Source organism: Sorex fumeus, unplaced genomic scaffold, assembly GCF_029834395.1.
Source record: "Sorex fumeus unplaced genomic scaffold, SorFum_2.1 ptg000041l, whole genome shotgun sequence".
Lineage (NCBI taxonomy): Eukaryota > Metazoa > Chordata > Mammalia > Eulipotyphla > Soricidae > Sorex > Sorex fumeus.
The window spans coordinates 7,053,008-7,070,793 of record NW_026606098.1 but is presented as its reverse complement, the minus strand read 5'-3'; the positions used below and the strand labels follow the sequence as shown (position 1 = coordinate 7,070,793).

The window sequence follows — 17,786 nt, the reverse complement described above, 5'->3', positions numbered from 1 at the left end:
GGTTGTTTGGACCAGGATTGTCCCTCTTGGGTCAGGTTTCGGGCAGGGGTCAGCGGAGGTGGGTGGATGCATGGTGCAGGGGACCTGTCAAAGGACAGTGAGACAGTAAACCCTCATGTGAACAGTAGAGCTGCAGGGAATGGACAGTCAGTGGAGACACTAGGGTGCAAGCAGGGCTGGAGGAGGACAGGAGAGGAGGAGGGACAGATGGGGGATGGAAAGCTAGATAGTAGACAGAGGATGGACCAATGGAGGGAAAGAGGATGACTCCATGGGAGGGGAGGGGAGAGGAAATGCAAGCCTGGGATGAGGGTTTGTCCCTGAGGTCCCAGCTTCTCTCCTTGGACTAGGAGGACCATGAACCCCGCCTCCCCACGCCTCCAGAGAGGGAGCCCCGGGGGAGCCCCTGGAGAGGACAGTGTCTCATAGAGCTCATGCCAGGCTGGAGAGTGAGCAGAGGCTCCATCTGGACCGGAACTCCAAAGCAAGTGGTGGGCACTATGTGGGCTGAGGAAGTGTGTGTGGGCTGCGAAGAGATTGTGTGGGCTGAGGGGAGCATGAGCTGAAGGGAATGTGTGTAGGCTAAGAGGAGTGTGTGGGGGCAGAGGGGAGAGTGTGGGAGCAAGAGCAGCTTGTTTGCTGAGGAGAGATTGTGTGGGTTGAGGAGAGTGTGTGTGGGCTGCGGGGAGAGTTTGGGCTGTGGGGAGTGTGTGGGCTGAGAGGAGTGTGTGGGCTGAGGGAAGTGTGTGGCCGGAGGGGAGTGTGTGTGTGTGAACTGAGGGAATGTGTGTGGGCTGAGGGGAGTGTACGTGGACTGAGGGAATGTGTGTGGGCTGAGGGGAGTGTGTATGGGCTAAAGGGAGTATGTGTGGATTGAGCAGAGTATGTGTGCAGAGGAGACAGTGTGGAGCTAAAAGAAGCTTGTTGTCTGAGGAGAGATTGTGTGGGTTGAGGAGAGGAGTGTGTGGGCTGAGGAAAGTGTGTGAGATCTGAGGGGTGTGTGTGTGGGCTGAGGTGAGTGTGTGGGGCTGAGGGGAGTGTGTGTATGATCTGAGGGAAGTATGTGTGGGCTGAGGGGAATGTGTGTGATCTGAGGGAGTGTGTGGGCTGAAGGGAGTGTGTGTGATCTGAGGGGAGTGTGTGATCTGAGGGGAGTGTGTAGGCTGAGGGGAGTGTTGTGGGCTGAGGGGAATGTGTGATCTGAGGGGAATGTATGATCTGAGGGGAATGTGTGGGCTGAGGGGAGTGTGTGATCTGAGGGGAGTATGTAGGCTGAGGCAAGTGTGTGTGGGTTGAGGTGAGTGTATGTGGGCTGAGGGGATTGTGTGGGCTGAGGGGAGTGTGTGGGCTGAGGGGAGTGTGATCTGAGGGCATTGTGTGGGCTGAGGGAAGTGTGTGCGATCTGAGGGGAGTGTGTGGGGGCTGAGATGAGTGTGTGGGGCTGAGGGGAGTGTGTGTGTGTGTGTGTGTGTGTGTGTGTGTGTGTGATTTTAGGGAAGTGTGTGTGGGCTGAAGGGAATGTGTGTGATCTGAGGGGAGTGTGTAGGCTGAGGGGAGTGTGTGTGGGCTGAGGGGAGTGTTTGATCTGAGGGGAGTGTATGGGCTGAGGGAAGTATGTGATATGAGGGGAATGTGTGTGGGCTGAGGGGAGTGTGTGGGCTGAAGGGAGTTTGTGATCTGAGGGGAGAGTCTGAGGGCTGAGGGGAGTGTGGGATTTGAGGGAAGTGTGTGTGGGCTGAGGGGAGTGTGGTGGACTGAGGGGAGTGTGTGATCTGAGGGGAGTATATAGGCTGAGGCGAGTGTGTGTGTGGGTTGAGGTGTTTGGGCTGAGGGGAGTGTGTGGGCTGAGGGGAGTGTGTGGGCTGAGGGGAGTGTGTCATCTGAGGGGAGTGTGTGGGCTGAGGGGAGTGTGTGATCTGAGGGGAGTGTGTGCGCTAAGGGGGGTGTTGATTGAGGGGAATGTGTAATCTGAGGGGAGTATGTGTGGGCTGAGTGAAGTGCGTGGGTTGAGGGGAGTGTGTGGGGGCTGAGGGGAATGTGTAGGGGCTGAGGGGATGTGTGAGCTGAGGGTAGTGTGTGTGGCCTGAGGGGAGTTTATGGACTGAGAGGAGCGTGTGTGATCTGAGGGAAGAGTCTGAGGACTAAAGGGAGTGTGGGATCTGAGGGGAGTGTGTGTGGGCTGAGGGGAGTGTGCGTGTGCTGAGGGGAGTGTGTCATCTGAGGGAGGTGTGTAGTTTGAGGGGAGTATATATGGACTGAGGAGAGTGTGTATGTGATCTGAGGGGAGTATGTAGGCTGAGGGGAATATGTGTGAGCTGAGGGGAATGTGTGATCTGAAGGGAGTGTGTGTGGGCTGAGGGGAGTGTGTGATGTGAGGGGAGTGTGTGGGCTAAGGGGAGTGTTGATTGAGGGGAGTGTGTGATCTGAGGGGAGTATGTGTGGGCTGAGGGAAGTGTATGGGATGAGGGGAGTGTGTGGGCTAAGGAGAATGTGTGGGCTGAGGGGAGTGTGTGTGGCCTGAGGGGAGTGTATGGGCTGAGAGGAGTATGTGTGATCTGAGGGGAGAGTCTAGGGGCTGAAGGGAGTGTGGGATCTGAGGGGAGTGTGTGTGGCCTGAGGGGAATGTGTGGGCTGAGAGGGGTGTGTATGGGCTGAGAGGAGTGTATGTGATCTAAGGGGAGAGTCTGAGGGCTGAGGGGAGTGTCGGATCTGAGGGGAGTGTGTGTGGGCTGGGGGGAGCGTGTGATATGAAGGGAGTCTGTGGGCTGAGGGGAGTGTGTAGACTGAGGGGAGTGTGTGTGATCTGAGGGGAGTGTGTGTGATCTGAGTGGAGTGTCTGTGGGCTGAGGGGAGTGTGTGTGGGCTGAGGGGAGTGTGTGGGCTGAGAGGAGTGTGTGTGGTCTGAGGGGATTGTGTGGTCTGAGGGGAGTGTGTGGGCTGAGGGGAATGTGTGGGTTGAGGGGAATGTGTGGGCTGAGGGGAGTGTGTGATCTGAGGGGCGTATGTGGGCTGAGGGGAGTGTGTGTGGCCTGGAGGGGAGTATAGGGGCTGAGAGGAGTGTGTGTGATCTGAGGGGAGAGTCTGAGGGCTGAGGGTAGTGTGGGATCTGAGGAGAGTGTGTGTGGTCTGAGGAGTATGTGTGGGCTGAGGGGAGTGTGTGGGCTGAGGGGAGTGTGTGTGGGCTGAGGGAATTGTGTGTGTGATCTGAGGGGAGTATGTGATCTGAGAGGAGTGTGTGATCTGTGGGAAGTATGTGTGGGCTGAGGGGAGTGTGGTGGGCTGAGGAGAGTGTGTGATATGAGGGGAGTATGTGTGGGCTGAGGGAAATGAGTGGGTTAAGGGGAGTGTGTGTAGGCTGAGAGGTGTGTGGGCTGAGGGGAGTATGTGATCTGAGAGGAGTGTGTGATGTGTGGGGAGTGTGTGTGGGCTGAGGAGAGTGTGTGTGGGCTGAGAGGAGTGTGTGATCTGAGGGGAGTGTGTGATCTGAGGGGAGTATTGTGGGCTGAGGGAAGTGCATGGATTGAGGGGAGTGTGTGTGGGCTGGGGGGAGCCTGGAGGAGCAGAGCTGAGGCAGGTGCTTTAGTCCGGGAAAGGGAGGCGAGAATCAGGGCCAGACCTGGACTCTCCCTTTCTTCGTCCTCCTCTCAGGATCCTGGGCGCTGGATTTAGTGCCCACCCCAGCCTGATATGAGCTCGTCTTGGCCTCTCCTTAGTGGCATGTATAGAGACCCTGATTCCTCATTCTCAAATGGGGCTCTATTGCCCCCCCCCCCACTCTGGGACAGTTGCTAGCTCCTGTGTCTCTCTCCAGATCCCACAGGGTGAAGCTCCAGGCCCCTCCCCAGCCCGGGTGAGTCTCAAACAGCTGCCATTAAGCAGCAGCACCTGTGAGTCTAGCATTGGTGCAGGAATTGAGGGGTGGGGGGCCAACCTGTTGTGCTCTGGATGGTCACACATGATTGGTGGGGACACTGTAGCGGCTTTAGGACAGCCTTGGTCTCATGCTCATGACGCTGCTGGGCATCCCACTGACTTGAAGGGGACCTTCCACATGGCCTGTAGAAACCCCGACAGGACTTGCCAAGGCTATGGACAAGTCCACAGGGCGCTGAGGGGGCTGGCACAGGCCCTGGGCCCTGGCTAGAAGCCAGAGCTGAGCTGAGGCAGGTGTGAGGCAGAGGCGGGAATGACCCAGACACGAGAACAGGGTTGCAGTCTGGCCCCCCAGCCCTCAAACCCACTGCCTGAACTCAGCTGCCTGTCTCCAGCCCTATTGTCCATCTCCAGGATAGTGCGTGACCATCTCCAGCAGCACTAGCCACACTCCTATGGAGGAAATGGAGAGGGGACACTTGCCCCTGGAGTGATCCTGCCTGGTAAGCACCTGAAATGCATCATGAGACATACCGAACACGGACACCTAGTGCATGCTAGCACCTCACTGGTGACCTCAGATGTATGTGCCACGCCATTGCTCTGGGCGGCAGCAATCTTCAGGACAGATGCCTTACTGGGGACACGCAAGGTGTCATGATGTGTGCATAGGAGGTGTCATGATGTGTCTGTGTGAGGTGACATGATGTGTGCATGCCAGGTGTCATTGATCTGTGTGTGCGAGATGTCATGATGTGTGCATGAGAGGTGTCATGATGTGTGCGTGTGAGATGTCCTGATGTGTGAGTGTGCAAGGTGCCACTGATATGTGCATGTCTGGAGCTACAGTCATGTCAGCAATGCAGTGAGGTACTGGCACATGGATGTGTCAACTTCATCCCTTGCCCTCGGCTCTCGAATTATCCCTAGACCGTGGCTGTTGGAAACAGCAGCCTGGAGGCCCTGAACCCACCTTTCCGGATCAGTGCTTCTGTGGACAGACACTCAGTCTGGATTACTAAGTCTCATGATAGGCCTATTTTTAATATTTTGAGAAATCTCCAAACTTCTGTGTTTTTCAATCACACCTGGCAGTGCTCAGGGCTGACTCCTGTCTCTGCGTTCAGGAATCACTCCTGGCAGTGCTCGGGGACCAAAAAGGGTGTCAGGAATAGAACCCAGGTCAGCTGGGTGCCTGGTAAGTCTATGCCATTATCCCCAGAACAGGGCAGCCACATTCCTGCCAGCCTATAGGGTGGTGCAGCCTTTGCTCCGTGTATGTTCAGGGCGCCACCCGTGGGCTTCTCTGCGTGGACACATGCCTGACCGGGTGCGGAGCTCAGGCCATACCCACAGCAATGCCAGGACAGGCAAGCAAGGGAGGCTGCAGGGCTGAGCCCCACTCTCGCCCACACAGGACGACCTCCGCCCATCGGGATGATGGGGATGAACTACACACCTGTGACGGAGTTCGTCCTGGTGGGCTTTTCCGCTTTCCCCCGCCTGCAGCTGCTCCTCTTCCTGCTCTTCCTTTTTATGTACCTCTTCACACTGCTGGGCAACCTGCTCATCATGGCCACCGTCTGGAGTGAGCGCAGCCTGCACACACCCATGTACCTCTTCCTGTGTGCCCTGTCCATCTCCGAGATCTTCTACACCTTCGCCATCATCCCCCGCATGCTGGCCGACCTGCTGACCGCCCACCACACCATCACCCGGGGGGCCTGTGCTGCCCAGATGTTCTTCTCCTTCACGTTCGGCTTCACCCACTCCTTCCTGCTCACCGTCATGGGCTATGACCGCTACGTGGCCATCTGTCACCCGCTGCATTACCACGTGCTCATGAGCCCGCATGGCTGTGGCTGCCTCGTGGGCGGGTCCTGGGCAGGTGGTGCTGTCATGGGTGCTGTGGTGACCGCGGCTGTGTTCAGCCTGTCCTTCTGTGGCCACCGGGAGGTTCACCACTTCTTCTGCCACGTGCCGCCACTGGTGAAGCTGGCGTGTGGACGCAACGTGCCCTGGGTGGCCCTGGGCGTGGGCCTGCTGTGCATCTCCGCCCTCCTTGGCTGCTTTCTCCTCATCGTCCTGTCCTACACCTTCATCGTGGCCACCATCCTTAAGATCCCCTCGGCCGAGGGCCGGCGGAAGGCCTTCTCCACCTGCGCCTCGCACCTCACCGTGGTTGTGGTGCACTATGGCTTCGCCTCGGTCATCTACTTCAAGCCCAAGGGGCCCCAGTCTCTGGAGGGCGACACGCTCATGGGCTTCACCTACACGGTGCTCACGCCCTTCCTCAGCCCCATCATCTTCAGCCTCCGCAACAAGGAGCTGAAACTCGCCATCCACAAGACCTTCTTCAGCAGATCCTCGCTCCAGAGCACCTGACGCGGCCCGTCCACCCTCCAAGTGTTCCCTCACCTTCCGCCCATGCTCAGGGGAACCCAAAGCTCCCTTCCTCTTCTCTGGTACTGGATCTCCCCCTCCCCCACCTCACAATGCAGGCCTGGCCTGGCCTGCAGTCTCCTGGGCCCCGGGTGCAGGGGGCGCCCCATGTGGGGATCTTCTGGTCATGTGGCAATGGCTCCTGAGAGCACTAGGACTCATGTCACATCCTGGCTGCCAACACGCAGCCCTGGTGCCCACTGACCATGGTGGTGAGGAAGAAGTATCAAGGAGCTGGTCTTGGCGAAAGGTGATTGTCAAGCCCCAGGACAGCTGACAGTGTCGCCTCCAGAGAAGGGACCTGTGTCCTGACAGCATTTGTGGGACTCGGAGACCCAGAGGGAGGGGGAGAGGGAGAGGGAGAGAGAGAGAGAGAGAGAGAGAGAGAGAGAGAGAGAGAGAGAGAGAGAGAGAAGCACATGGTTGTTTGCTTTATGTTCCTCAATCACACCTGCTGGAGATGGAGTGCTCCTAACTCAGGGCTCACAAGCACAGAGCCATATACACCGGGTGTTTCCACGGGGCACTGTGCCAGTGTGCGGGTCAGGACCACTCCCAGGGTCACTCTCATTTCTGTTGTTTTAAGTCTTGCTCTGGAGAGCACTGGGGACAGTCACAGCCCAGCTGGACACCCACCTCTGCCGGCCTGTAAGTAAAGGCATTAAAAAGCTTAGGGAAGCTTCCTCTTGGCCTCTGGCTGGCTAGTTTTCCACGTCCAACAGATCTGAGTGCGGCCCTCCCCGACACCACCTCCTCCTGCCCTGTGCCCCCTCTGCGCGGGCACAGTCCTGATGGGAGACAGTGGGTCTGGGTGGCCCGGAGGAGCCCACCTGAGAGAATGCCCAGCTTGCCTGTCCTGGGCGCTGACACCGGACACAGTTCAGCTGCAGCCCAGCAGGAGCCCCAAGTCCATCCCACCCTGGCTGGGCAGCACTGAATGACAGCAGGGGGAGCCCTGAAGCTGTGTGCCCCCCAAAGACGAATCAGTACCAGCTCCCTCCCCTGAGCACTGACCCTAGTGACCCTCTTCCTCTCTCCCTGCCCCCAAACACTTTTCTGCACCCCAATAAATGTCCCCGCTTGCTAGGGGGAGCTGACATGGCCCCAGGCACCCAGGGACCCCAGCTGCAGCTCAAGTGAAGACAGTCCTGGCCAGGACACCCTCATCACAGTGTCCCTGTCCCCCGTGGCCTCCTCCACCCTGCCTGCCCGCTAATGGTCCCTCCGGGCCCAGTCTCCATCTCCCTGGCCCCAGAGCTCAGAGGTGATTAGGGGGATGGCACGAGAGCGGGTATGCAGGGGACGCCACGTTGTGGGCACCCCCCTCCCCCCCCTGCAGCCTCGCACTGGACACGAGTCTGTGTCCCACCGCGGGACCTGGGTGTGAGTCCTCCCAGCTCAGCACTGTCCCACAGAAGCAAAGATCCCACCCCCACTGCCGTGCACCCCCTAGAGAGCGCTCACTGCTCCTGCCACCCTTGCTCGGCCTCACTGGCAGCTCCAGAATGTTCCAGAACCTGCAGGACCCTCGCCCAGTCCTACCTTCCTCTGAACAGGAAACTGTTCAGGCCTTACTGGCCCGCCCTGCCCTGTCTGTTTCCCACACCTGGACGTGTTCAGCTGCCACGGCCACTGCACAGCCCCCAGGGCACCCCCACAAGGCTCAGCCCTGGGTCTGGACATGGGGCTCATCCCTGATGGCTGGACATGGGGTTCATCCCTGATGGCTGGACATGGGGCCCATCCCTGAGGGCTGGACATGGGGCTTATTCCTAGGGGCTGGACTTGGGGGCTTATCCCTGAGGGCTGGACATGGAGCTCATCCTTGGGGCTGGACATGGGGCTCATTCCTGGGAGCTGGACATGGCGGATAATCCCTGAGGGCTGGACATGGGGCTCATCCCTTGGTGCTGAACACGGGGCTCATCCCTGAGGGCTGGACACGGGGCTCATTCCTGGGGACTGGACATGGGGGCTCATCCCTGAGGGCTGGACACGGGGCTCTTCCCTGGGGTTGGACACAGGGCTCATCCCTGAGGGCTGGACTTGGGGCTCATCCCTTGGTGCTGGACACGGGGCTCATTCCTGGGGGTGGACAGGGGCTTAGTTGTGGGGCTGGACATGGGGAAGAGGATGTTCGGGCTCATCCCTGAAGGCATGAACCCGGACCCTGACAGGGGTCTGTCTCCACTGGGAGCACCCTCCCTCCCCCAGTGGCTCTACCTGCTGTTCCCTCACCTCCTGCCGCCTCCTCTGGCCCCTGTTCACCAAGCAAACTGCAAAGTGAGAGCTGCCTCCACGACCCCACAGATACAGGCACTTCTTCATGCCTGAAGAATGGGCTCAGACAGGGCGAGTGAGCTGCCTGGGGACACACAACCTGAGAGACAGTTAGCGTCTCCCGACAGCACCCGCCTGTGAGTAGGGACGGGAGGCACTGACTGGACTGAAGTGTGAGTGCAAGTAGCTTTTCTTTATTGGTTTCTGGCCACACCCAGAACAGCTCAGGGCTGACTCCTGGCTCCTGATTCTCTCAGGGGTCCCTCCTGGTGGCTCGAAGGACCTTGTGGGTGTCGGGGGTCAGAGCTGATAGGGCCACGTGCAAGGCCAGCAACCCCACTGCCGTGCTGTCTTTCCCTACCCCAGTCATTTGTTTTTGGCGACTTCAGTGGGTCTAAGGTGCGTCTGACCACGTGTGCCACTCTGAGCACAGCTGAAGCCCAGCAGACATGGTTCCCTGCTGGAACTTGCACCTCGGGATGCATCTCTGGGGCTTATTTGTCTACAGGTCAGAATCTGTCTCTTAAATAACGTCCCTCTTGCTGCCAGCCCCGTCTGCTGGTGACCACTGTGCTCCTTGATCGGTGAGACTTACAGAATCCAGCCCCCAGGGTCCTCCTTCCTTTGGGAGACAAGTATTTCCAACACGACATAAAGCTGCCCCATGCGGTCACCCTCCATCCCCTGCACGTGGGAGACCAATGGCTGCCATCGCCCCCTGGCCACCTCGCTGACGCCCCAGGAAAGTTCTCGCACGGACACTTGGCCCTGGGCTGAGTCTCAGGAATTCTCTGCCTCTCCTCAGAGGTGTAGTTTCAGTCCGGAAACGAGGCTGCAGCCCGCAGGGTCAGCTGCTCGTGCCCGGCCTAACCCCACTTGGGCGGAGGCCGGGCCTTGGTGTCCCTTGGTCTGACCTGTGTTGTGGGGCATGTTCCCGCCCCTACGGGCGCTGATGCTCTCCGCTTCTCCTGGCAGTTTACAGTGGAGGGTGTCAGCCATGGGAGGGGCTGCAGGGGAGAACAGACACCAGAGGTGCGGGTGCCCCTCGTGTTCTGATCCTGTAGGCCGGGCCTCTGAACTGGATCTCCCATATCATCACGGACTACGCCGCGAGTGACCAGCCACGAGTGTTTATGCCAGAGCTTGCAAAGGTTAAGGGGCTTCTAACTGTGGGCAGAGCCACTGGCCAGGGGCAGCTGCTTCCAAGGGCCACTCCCAGCTGCTTCACCACTTTCCTGAGGAGGGTCTGCTGAAGAAGGTCTTGTGGATGGCGAGTTTCAGCTCCTTGTTGCGGAGGCTGAAGATGATGGGGCTGAGGAAGGGCGTGAGCACCGTGTAGGTGAAGCCCATGAGCGTGTCGCCCTCCAGAGACTGGGGCCCCTTGGGCTTGAGGTAGATGACCGAGGCGAAGCCGTAATGTACCACAACCACGGTGAGGTGCGAGGCGCAGGTGGAGAAGGCCTTCCGCCGGCCCTCAGCTGAGGGGATCTTGAGGATAGTGGCCACGATGAAGGTGTAGGACAGGACGATGAGGAGGAAGCAGCCGAGGAGGGCGGAGATGCACAGCAGGCCCACGCCCAGGGCCACCCAGGGCACGTTGCGTCCACACGCCAGCTTCACCAGGGGCGGCACGTGGCAAGCGAAATGATGGACCTGATTGGGTCCACAGAACAAGAGGCTGAACACAGCCGCAGTCACCACGGAGCCCAGGACGGCGCCGCCCACCCAGGACCCGCCCACCAGGTAGCCACAGCCACGCGAGCTCATGAGCACGTGGTAATGCAGCGGGTGACAGATGGCCACGTAGCGGTCATAGCCCATGACAGTGAGCAGGAAGGAGTGGGTGAAGCCGAACGTGAAGGAGAAGAACATCTGGGCAGCACAGGCCCCCCGGGTGATGGTGTGGTGGGCGGTCAGCAGGTCGGCCAGCATGTGGGGGATGATGGCGAAGGTGTAGAAGATCTCGGAGATGGACAGGGCACACAGGAAGAGGTACATGGGTGTGTGCAGGCTGCGCTCACTCCAGACGGTGGCCATGATGAGCAGGTTGCCCAGCAGCGTGAAGAGGTACATGAGCAGGAAGAGCAGGAAGAGGGGCAGTTGCAGGCGGGGGAAGGTGGAGAAGCCCACCAGGACGAACTCCGTCACCACGGACACGTTGGCTCTCTGCATGGGTGCTGGCTGGGGACAGGGCGGTGTTCAGTCAGGGATGGCCCCGAGAGCTTCTCCATCCTGCCCGCCCATGGGAAGCTGCGCTCTCTGTGTCCCCATTGGCCTCTGCCCTCCGTGACCCTGCATGTCAGTGGGGCTGAACCCCACCACGAGCACGCCAGCAACGCAGCTCTGAACAGAGGAGCAGGATCCTGGTGTCCACCACACCCCGCTGGCCCCAGAGCCTGTCTCGGGCTCAGACATGGTCGGGGGAGGCCTTGGGCCGCTGTGCTCACAGCCTCCCACGACAGCCATGGAGGGGACAGATGGGGCCCTGTGGAGCTATGCCCGGGACCGTGTGTCTGCAGGACAAGGACACAGAATGTCTCTACACTGGGGGAGCTGAACCAGGGTCCCAAGGGAATCCTGAGGACATGATGAAAGTGTACAAAGGACAGGACGGTGAAAGGGACGCAACCGAGGGGGCAGAGATGCACTCCAGGACCACGCCCAGGGCCACCAAGGACACGTCGCCTCCACGGCAGCAGGAGCCGGCAGCAGAAGGAGCTCAGGACAGTTCAGGGGGACTCGAGGGGGACTCGGGGTGTGCATGGGTGAGTCTCCTGGGCTACCCACGGGCTTTAGGGAATATGGGGGTTCCTGGGATCCCACAGGGAGGGGGCAAAACTCAAGGTTCTGGGAGAAAAGACCTTTTCATCTCTGTGAAAAGTTTATTGATCTCGGAGGCTGGAGTGATAGCACAGTGGGTAGGGCATTTGCCTTGCACGCGGCCAACCCGGGTTTGATTCCCAGCATCCCATATGGCCCTCCGAACACCGCCTGGGGTAACTCCTGAGTACAGAGCCAGGAGTAATCTCTGAGCATCGCCAGGTGTGAGCCAAAAAAGCAAAAAAAAAAAAAAAGTTTATTGATCTTTTGCCCTTAAACGTGGGCCCCGGTGGTGTGGGTGTGTCACAGCCTCCTGGAATGGACCTTTCTGGCTGCTCTGGGAGGGGGACAGACAGACACAGGGACAGATGGATGGACGCATAAACATTGAGACAGAGACAGACAGATTGGGGACACAGAGACGGATGCACAGACTGACACAGATGGACAAACGGACATGGAGGCAGTCAGTGGGACAGATGGACACAGAGGTGGGTGGACATACAGACATTGACAGAGACGGAGATGGACAGACGTGGATGTACAGAAGAGACACACAGACTCCCCCCCCCCCTCATGCATCATTAGAGTCCAGCCCCTGCCCAGGTCACTTGACCCAGCTCACTTGTGCCCACCTGCCCCATCTCACCTACCCCATCTCACCCGTGCTGCCTGGCCCATCTCACCTGCCCCAGCTCACCTGCCCCATCTCACCCGCACCCCCACCCCAGCTCACTTGCACCCACCTGTCCCTATACCCCCTCCCAGGAGGGGTGATGGTCTCTCTTCTCTGCCTCCCTGACTGTGCCACGGCAGGTTTCTGCTGAGTGGGTGACAGTAAGGAGTTTGGAGGCCTGAGCCGCTGTTCCCTCACCTGCCAACAACCGTCTCCTCAGGTAAAGCGAGTCTGCGGGTGAAGCCAGCTGGGTGTCTGTTCCAGGGTCTCTGAGCCCAACTGCTGCCACCATGCACGAACAGGGAGACGCAGCAGCAGGCTGGGCAATGGCCCCTGCCCCAGTGAGCGCGGGGGGTGCCAACAGCATCATTTATCACCCCGTGTCTGTCTGCACCCAGCCCGCTGCCTCCCGCTTGTGCCTGTGTGCAAAACAGCTGGGTCCCCCAGGAACCTCCAGGAAGGACACAGTGTCCCCACATCCCTCCCTCACTGTGCCTGCTGGGTGAACCAATTACCTGCCCTTCTCAAGGGGGTCCCGCATGCTCGGAGGCTCCCAGAAGTGGGTGTCATGGCTGAGGTGGCCAGCAGTCCCTGCTGTGGTCCCGGGAGGCTGTGAGACAGCTCCATGCCCCCACCTTCCTGGGCCCCAGGAAGTGTCCTCTGAGTATTTTGCAACAGGTAGCACACGCACACGCACACACATGCGCACGCACACGCACATGCACACACATGCACACACACGTGTGCATGAACATACATGCACGCACACACGCATGCACGCACACGCACACAAACACATCTACTGCTGCTGTTGGCACAGCCCACAGGCAGTACTGAGCTGCTTAGAGGCAGCACCAGGGGCTTCTATTCTGCAAACTAACAGGAGCCTAGGAAAAAAGGAGTTTGTGGGGTTTGGCTTTATTTTTTTTATTAGTGAAACACCATGAGGTACAGTTGTAGATTTACAAATTTTTGTGCTTAGGTTTCAATTATACAATGATACAGTACCTATCCCTCCACCAGTGCCCATTCTCCATCATTTACATTTTTTTTAAATTTTTGTTAGTGAAGCACCATTAGGTACAGTTGTAGATTTACAAATTTTTGTGCTCGGGTTTCAATTGTACAATGATCAAACACCCATCCCTCCACCAGTGCCCATTTCCCACCTCTACGGGTCCCAGTATCCCTTCCACTCCCCCACATCCCCCCATCCCACCCTGCCTCTGTGGCAGGGTATTTTTGGCTTTATTTTTGAAGTGAATTTCACACCGTGTAAAATTCACTGCTCTATAAAATGAATCCGGAGGAAATACCAAAGGTCAATAAATGTGAAAAACACTTCTCTGCTTAAACAGTATGCTGTTCCCGAGGGAATCGTAGAACTCACTCCACAGCAGGGCATCACGTGAAGGGAGTCGAGCGCTTGAGGGAGAGACACTGGGAAGTCTCACCATGTGTGGAATGAGACGAGACGGGGGGGGCAGGGCGAGGATGCCAGTGTCAAACCCTTGGCCATGGCTTATAGAACTGTCAGCAAACAGCGGAAGGAGGGGATGACTATGGGAACAGAGGGACCCCGGGACAGTGGTCCCTGTGGTGTGTGGTGACCATTTGCCTTAACACCATTAGATCCATGCTACCAAAATTATAGTAAATATATATATATATATCTTTTGTTGCGGGGGGAGCACACCCGGCGATGCTCAGGTCTTAATTCCTGCCTCTGCACTCAGGGATCGCTCCTGATGGTGCTCGGAGGACCACATGGGGTGCTGGAAGTCGAACCCAGGTTGGCCACGTGTAAGGCAAGTCTCTCCCCACTGTACTATTGTTCCGGACCAGTAGAAAATAATTAAAAAATAAAAGTACCCTATTGAGGGATATGAAGCACAAGCACATCTCCTTCAGCTTCCAGAACATTCCATGGCCCCAGTGGAGCCCCATCCTCATGAGCTCCTTATGGGCAGTCCCTCCCTAGCTGCTGACCACTGTCCCCTGCTCCCTGAGTGGAAGGGGTCTGTCTCCTCTCTGGGATCTGGGAGCAGGGCTGTGTGCCCGGCTCTGTTCATGGGGGGTCAGCATGCAGGGTTCACCTGCACCTTGTTTGTGGACTACCAGTGGCTGAGGGCATCACCCTTCCTTCCTCAGCCCACAACACATCTGGGCTGTTTGCACCTTCCAGGCTGAGAGCTGTGTGGCCATGAATAACTGTGATAAACATTACCCTGATATCAAAAACGAGCCTTTGTTTAGATCCCTGTCCATTCTTTTGCATAGCCGGAAGTGAGTTACAGAGTCACGCTGTGGGAGCAGCAGATCCTCATACTGTGTGTTTGGGTTCAACCCACCAGCGCCTGTGGGCATTTGCCAGTGGCCAGCCTGGGGTGGGGTCCAGGTTTGTTGACACGGAAGTGTGTTTCTCACTAGTGGCAGTGCTGACACTGGGGTAGTAGTCTACTATTGGTGATGGTCTTAGGCCATTAAACAGCACTGCCCCCCCCAACTTTGATAATCTGAGGGAGGAGGCAAGGCTCAACCAGGAAACAGTTTCCGCACAAAATAATCCCAAATAGATGAATACCAAGACACATTGTGAAAAAATGGCAAAAACAAAGGACAGAGATAAAATCCTGAAAGCGAAGAGAAGAGCAAAGATTCAGATATAAGGGAAACCCCATAAGATTCACTCACAGTTGGTTATCAGATGGAAATCGGCAAGTAGGGAGAGAGCCCAACACATCCAACTCACCACATGGAACGGACACCCCAATGAGCGCACAGCCTCACCACTCAAAGTCGAAGGGAAAAAATCCTTGCATCTAAACAGTTCAAGGAATTTTTGGCCATGAAACCAACTTTGCCTGAACTAGAAGGATCTTCTATAAAAGCAGAGAAACTCCTTAGTTTCTTTATAGTAAAATCCAAATTCATTTGGAATAGAAAATACTTAAAAATATATAAACCGGGGCTGGAGCGATAGCACAATGGGGAGGGCGTTTGCCTTGCATGCAGCCGACCCAGGTTCGATTCCCAGCATCCCATATGGTCCCCCGAACACTGCCAGGAGTAATTCTTGAGTGCAAGAGCCAGGAGTAACCCCTGTGCATTGCCGGGTGTTACCCAAAAAGAAAAAAAAAAAATATATATATATAAATTTCAAAAGTTCAGGTCCAGATGGGTTCCTACCAAATGTGTTTCTTCTAACAAGACTTGTTCCTGGCTTTCTCAAGTTCTTCAAAAGTTTGAAGAAACAAGAATTCTTATTCTTGGCAACAATTGTCATGATATGGAAAGCAAATGAAAATATCTCCAAAAAATTAAAATACAGCTAGATAGAAATCCTGAAAAGAGTGATTGTGTGCAATTGATGCACTGAATGTGGAAAATCTGACAAAACAGCTGCCCATTTATGTCTCTGATCTCCAACACAAAACTGGAAGCACTCACCAGAAAAAGTAGGCAAGAAAAAGAAGAGACTCACATCTGAAGAAAAGTTCAACTACTATTCTTTGCAGGTAACACAAATACATACAAAAATCAGCATGGAAACAACTCAAATGCCTAGTGACAGTGACAGATGAGTAAATAAAGAAGGTGATGACCATGATATATAATAGAATACTACAGAGTCATCAAAAAGTTGCCTTTGCTGCAACAGGCTTGGAACTGGAAGGAATCACGATGAGCAAAATAAGCTAGAAGGATAAAGAAAAATGCCAGATGATCTCACCCAGAGATGGCGTCCAAAGACCCCAACACCCCACTAGGAATGATCCCTGAGGGTAGAGGCAGGATTAAGCCCTGAGAAACCACCAGATTTGGCTAAAAAATAGTGTTCAAAAACCCAACCCCTTAGAGGCTGATGACAGAACAAATGTGGAGTGGGCGGGGTGGGGGCGGGACAGGAAGGGTGAGAATTGGCAGGGAAGGAAGTGTGGACATTGGTGGAAGGACATTGGCACATTTGTGGTCCTGTTGGACCTCAACCCATATATATGTTGATACTTTCACAAACCAATGTCACCTTAGTAAAAATTGAAAACGAAGAGGCCGGAGTGATAGTACAGCAGGGAGGGGATTTGCCTGTATACAGCTGACCTGGGTCGATTCCTGGCATCGCACAGAGTCTCCTGAGCACTGCCAGGAACAATTCCTGAGTGCAGAGCCAGGAGCCATCCCTGAGCATCCCCAGGTGTGCTCCTCCCCAAAAAAAGAAAAGTAAATCCAGTGCCCAAATGTTCCACCCATGAAGATCAATCCCCTTCTCTGTTTCCTACTCAGATGGGCCGACCTGTCTGATCCAGTGTTCCCCGTTCTTCAGTTACTGGACACAATTCTTATTTATTTCAGTTTTTGAGGCCACACCCAGAGATGCTCAGGGCTTCCCCCTGGCTCTGCCCTCAGGAATGAGTCCTGCCTGGGCTTGGGGGACTGTGTGGAATGCCAGGGATCAAACCCTGGTCAGCCAGAGCAAGACAAATGCCCTCCCACTGTCCTCTTGCTCCGGCCCATCCACTTCCCATCACTGGCCTGGGCTCGGCCCCTGGTGGCATTTGCTGAAGCACCATGGCTGGTCCTGGGGTGTGCTGAGTCCCCGCTAATGAGACAGAGCTGACAAGTGTGTGTTGACTTTTAATGAGCCCCAGGGGTCTCTGAGAGTCTTGCCGCTGGTTAAGAACCGAGCAAAATTGGCTGGCGCTTTGGCGGCTGTGCTGACAGGGCACGGTCTGGCCCCGGCTGGTCCCGCAGGTGCATCTCATCAGCACAATCTCCACACCGGCAATGGGGACAGACTCCCCCGAGGACATGCCCAAAGGGCCAGCAGGGGCACAGGTGCAGACGGGCTCAGGGGGAGCGGCCCTGCCCTGCAATGTCCCAACGTGGGCGAACTCAGGAGTGGGTGACCCATTCTTTTTGAGTGTTCAGAACCCCACAGAGGGGGGACAGAGCAGTAGGACAGCGGGGACCATGTTTGCTTCATACCCGCATCCCACAGTGTCCCCCTACCCCCAGCACTGCCAGGAGTGAGGACTCCATGGCACACACGGGGCATGGTGGGGCCCAGGGCACCATCCCACCCACGTCGGCTCCCGTGCCCCCACCCGTGCCTGGCAACTCATCTCCAGGAGACACTTCCTGGTTTGCTGTGTCTGCTTCCACACAATTGTGCTCAGGGTCACTCTGGCTGGGCTCAGGCAGGTACAACCGGGCAGAGTCTCTCCCCAGCCCAGCCCTGAGGTTCTTTGAACACTTCTAAATTTTGTTTTGGAGCTACACCTGATGGTGCTCGGGGATCACTCCTGGTGGTGCTCGGGACTGTATGTGGCGCCAGGGATAGGACCTGGCTGGTTTCGTGCCAGGTGAGTGCTCGCCCCACAGTGCAGTGGCTCCTTCCCCTGCCTTGAGGTTCCTGACCCCCTGGTGCCCTGGGCGGAGCAGGGACCCCATCCCCTGCATCCCCTGTGGCGCTGTTTCCTTCCCTGGAGCCCAACCCCATCATTCCCAAAGACCCGGCGGCACTCAGCTGGTCTCTGTCCCCACACATCCCCCGGCTGTGCCAGCTGATGCAAGGAGATGGACACGAGCTTCCACACTCCCCGGCAGTTTCAAGTCTGTGCACGGGGCTGGACTGACTCCCCAGCTCTGACTGCCATGGCGCCCCTCCCATTCTGGAGGACAGTGTCCAGCAGGA

The 17,786-nt window shown here is 56.9% G+C and overlaps 2 protein-coding genes across 2 annotated transcripts; one reads left to right on the top strand and one right to left on the bottom strand.

Moving 5' to 3' along the window:
- The first annotated feature begins 5,310 nt into the window (after positions 1 to 5,310).
- Positions 5,311 to 6,258, top strand: LOC130028769 (olfactory receptor 10H1-like). The gene has a single exon (XM_056119605.1). The coding sequence runs from the start codon at positions 5,311 to 5,313 to the stop codon at positions 6,256 to 6,258; it is 948 nt and encodes a 315-aa protein (XP_055975580.1).
- A 3,561-nt stretch (positions 6,259 to 9,819) lies between these two features.
- LOC130028809 (olfactory receptor 10H1-like) lies at positions 9,820 to 10,767 on the bottom strand. The gene has a single exon (XM_056119655.1). The coding sequence runs from the start codon at positions 10,765 to 10,767 to the stop codon at positions 9,820 to 9,822; it is 948 nt and encodes a 315-aa protein (XP_055975630.1).
- Between the last annotated feature and the right edge of the window lie 7,019 nt (positions 10,768 to 17,786).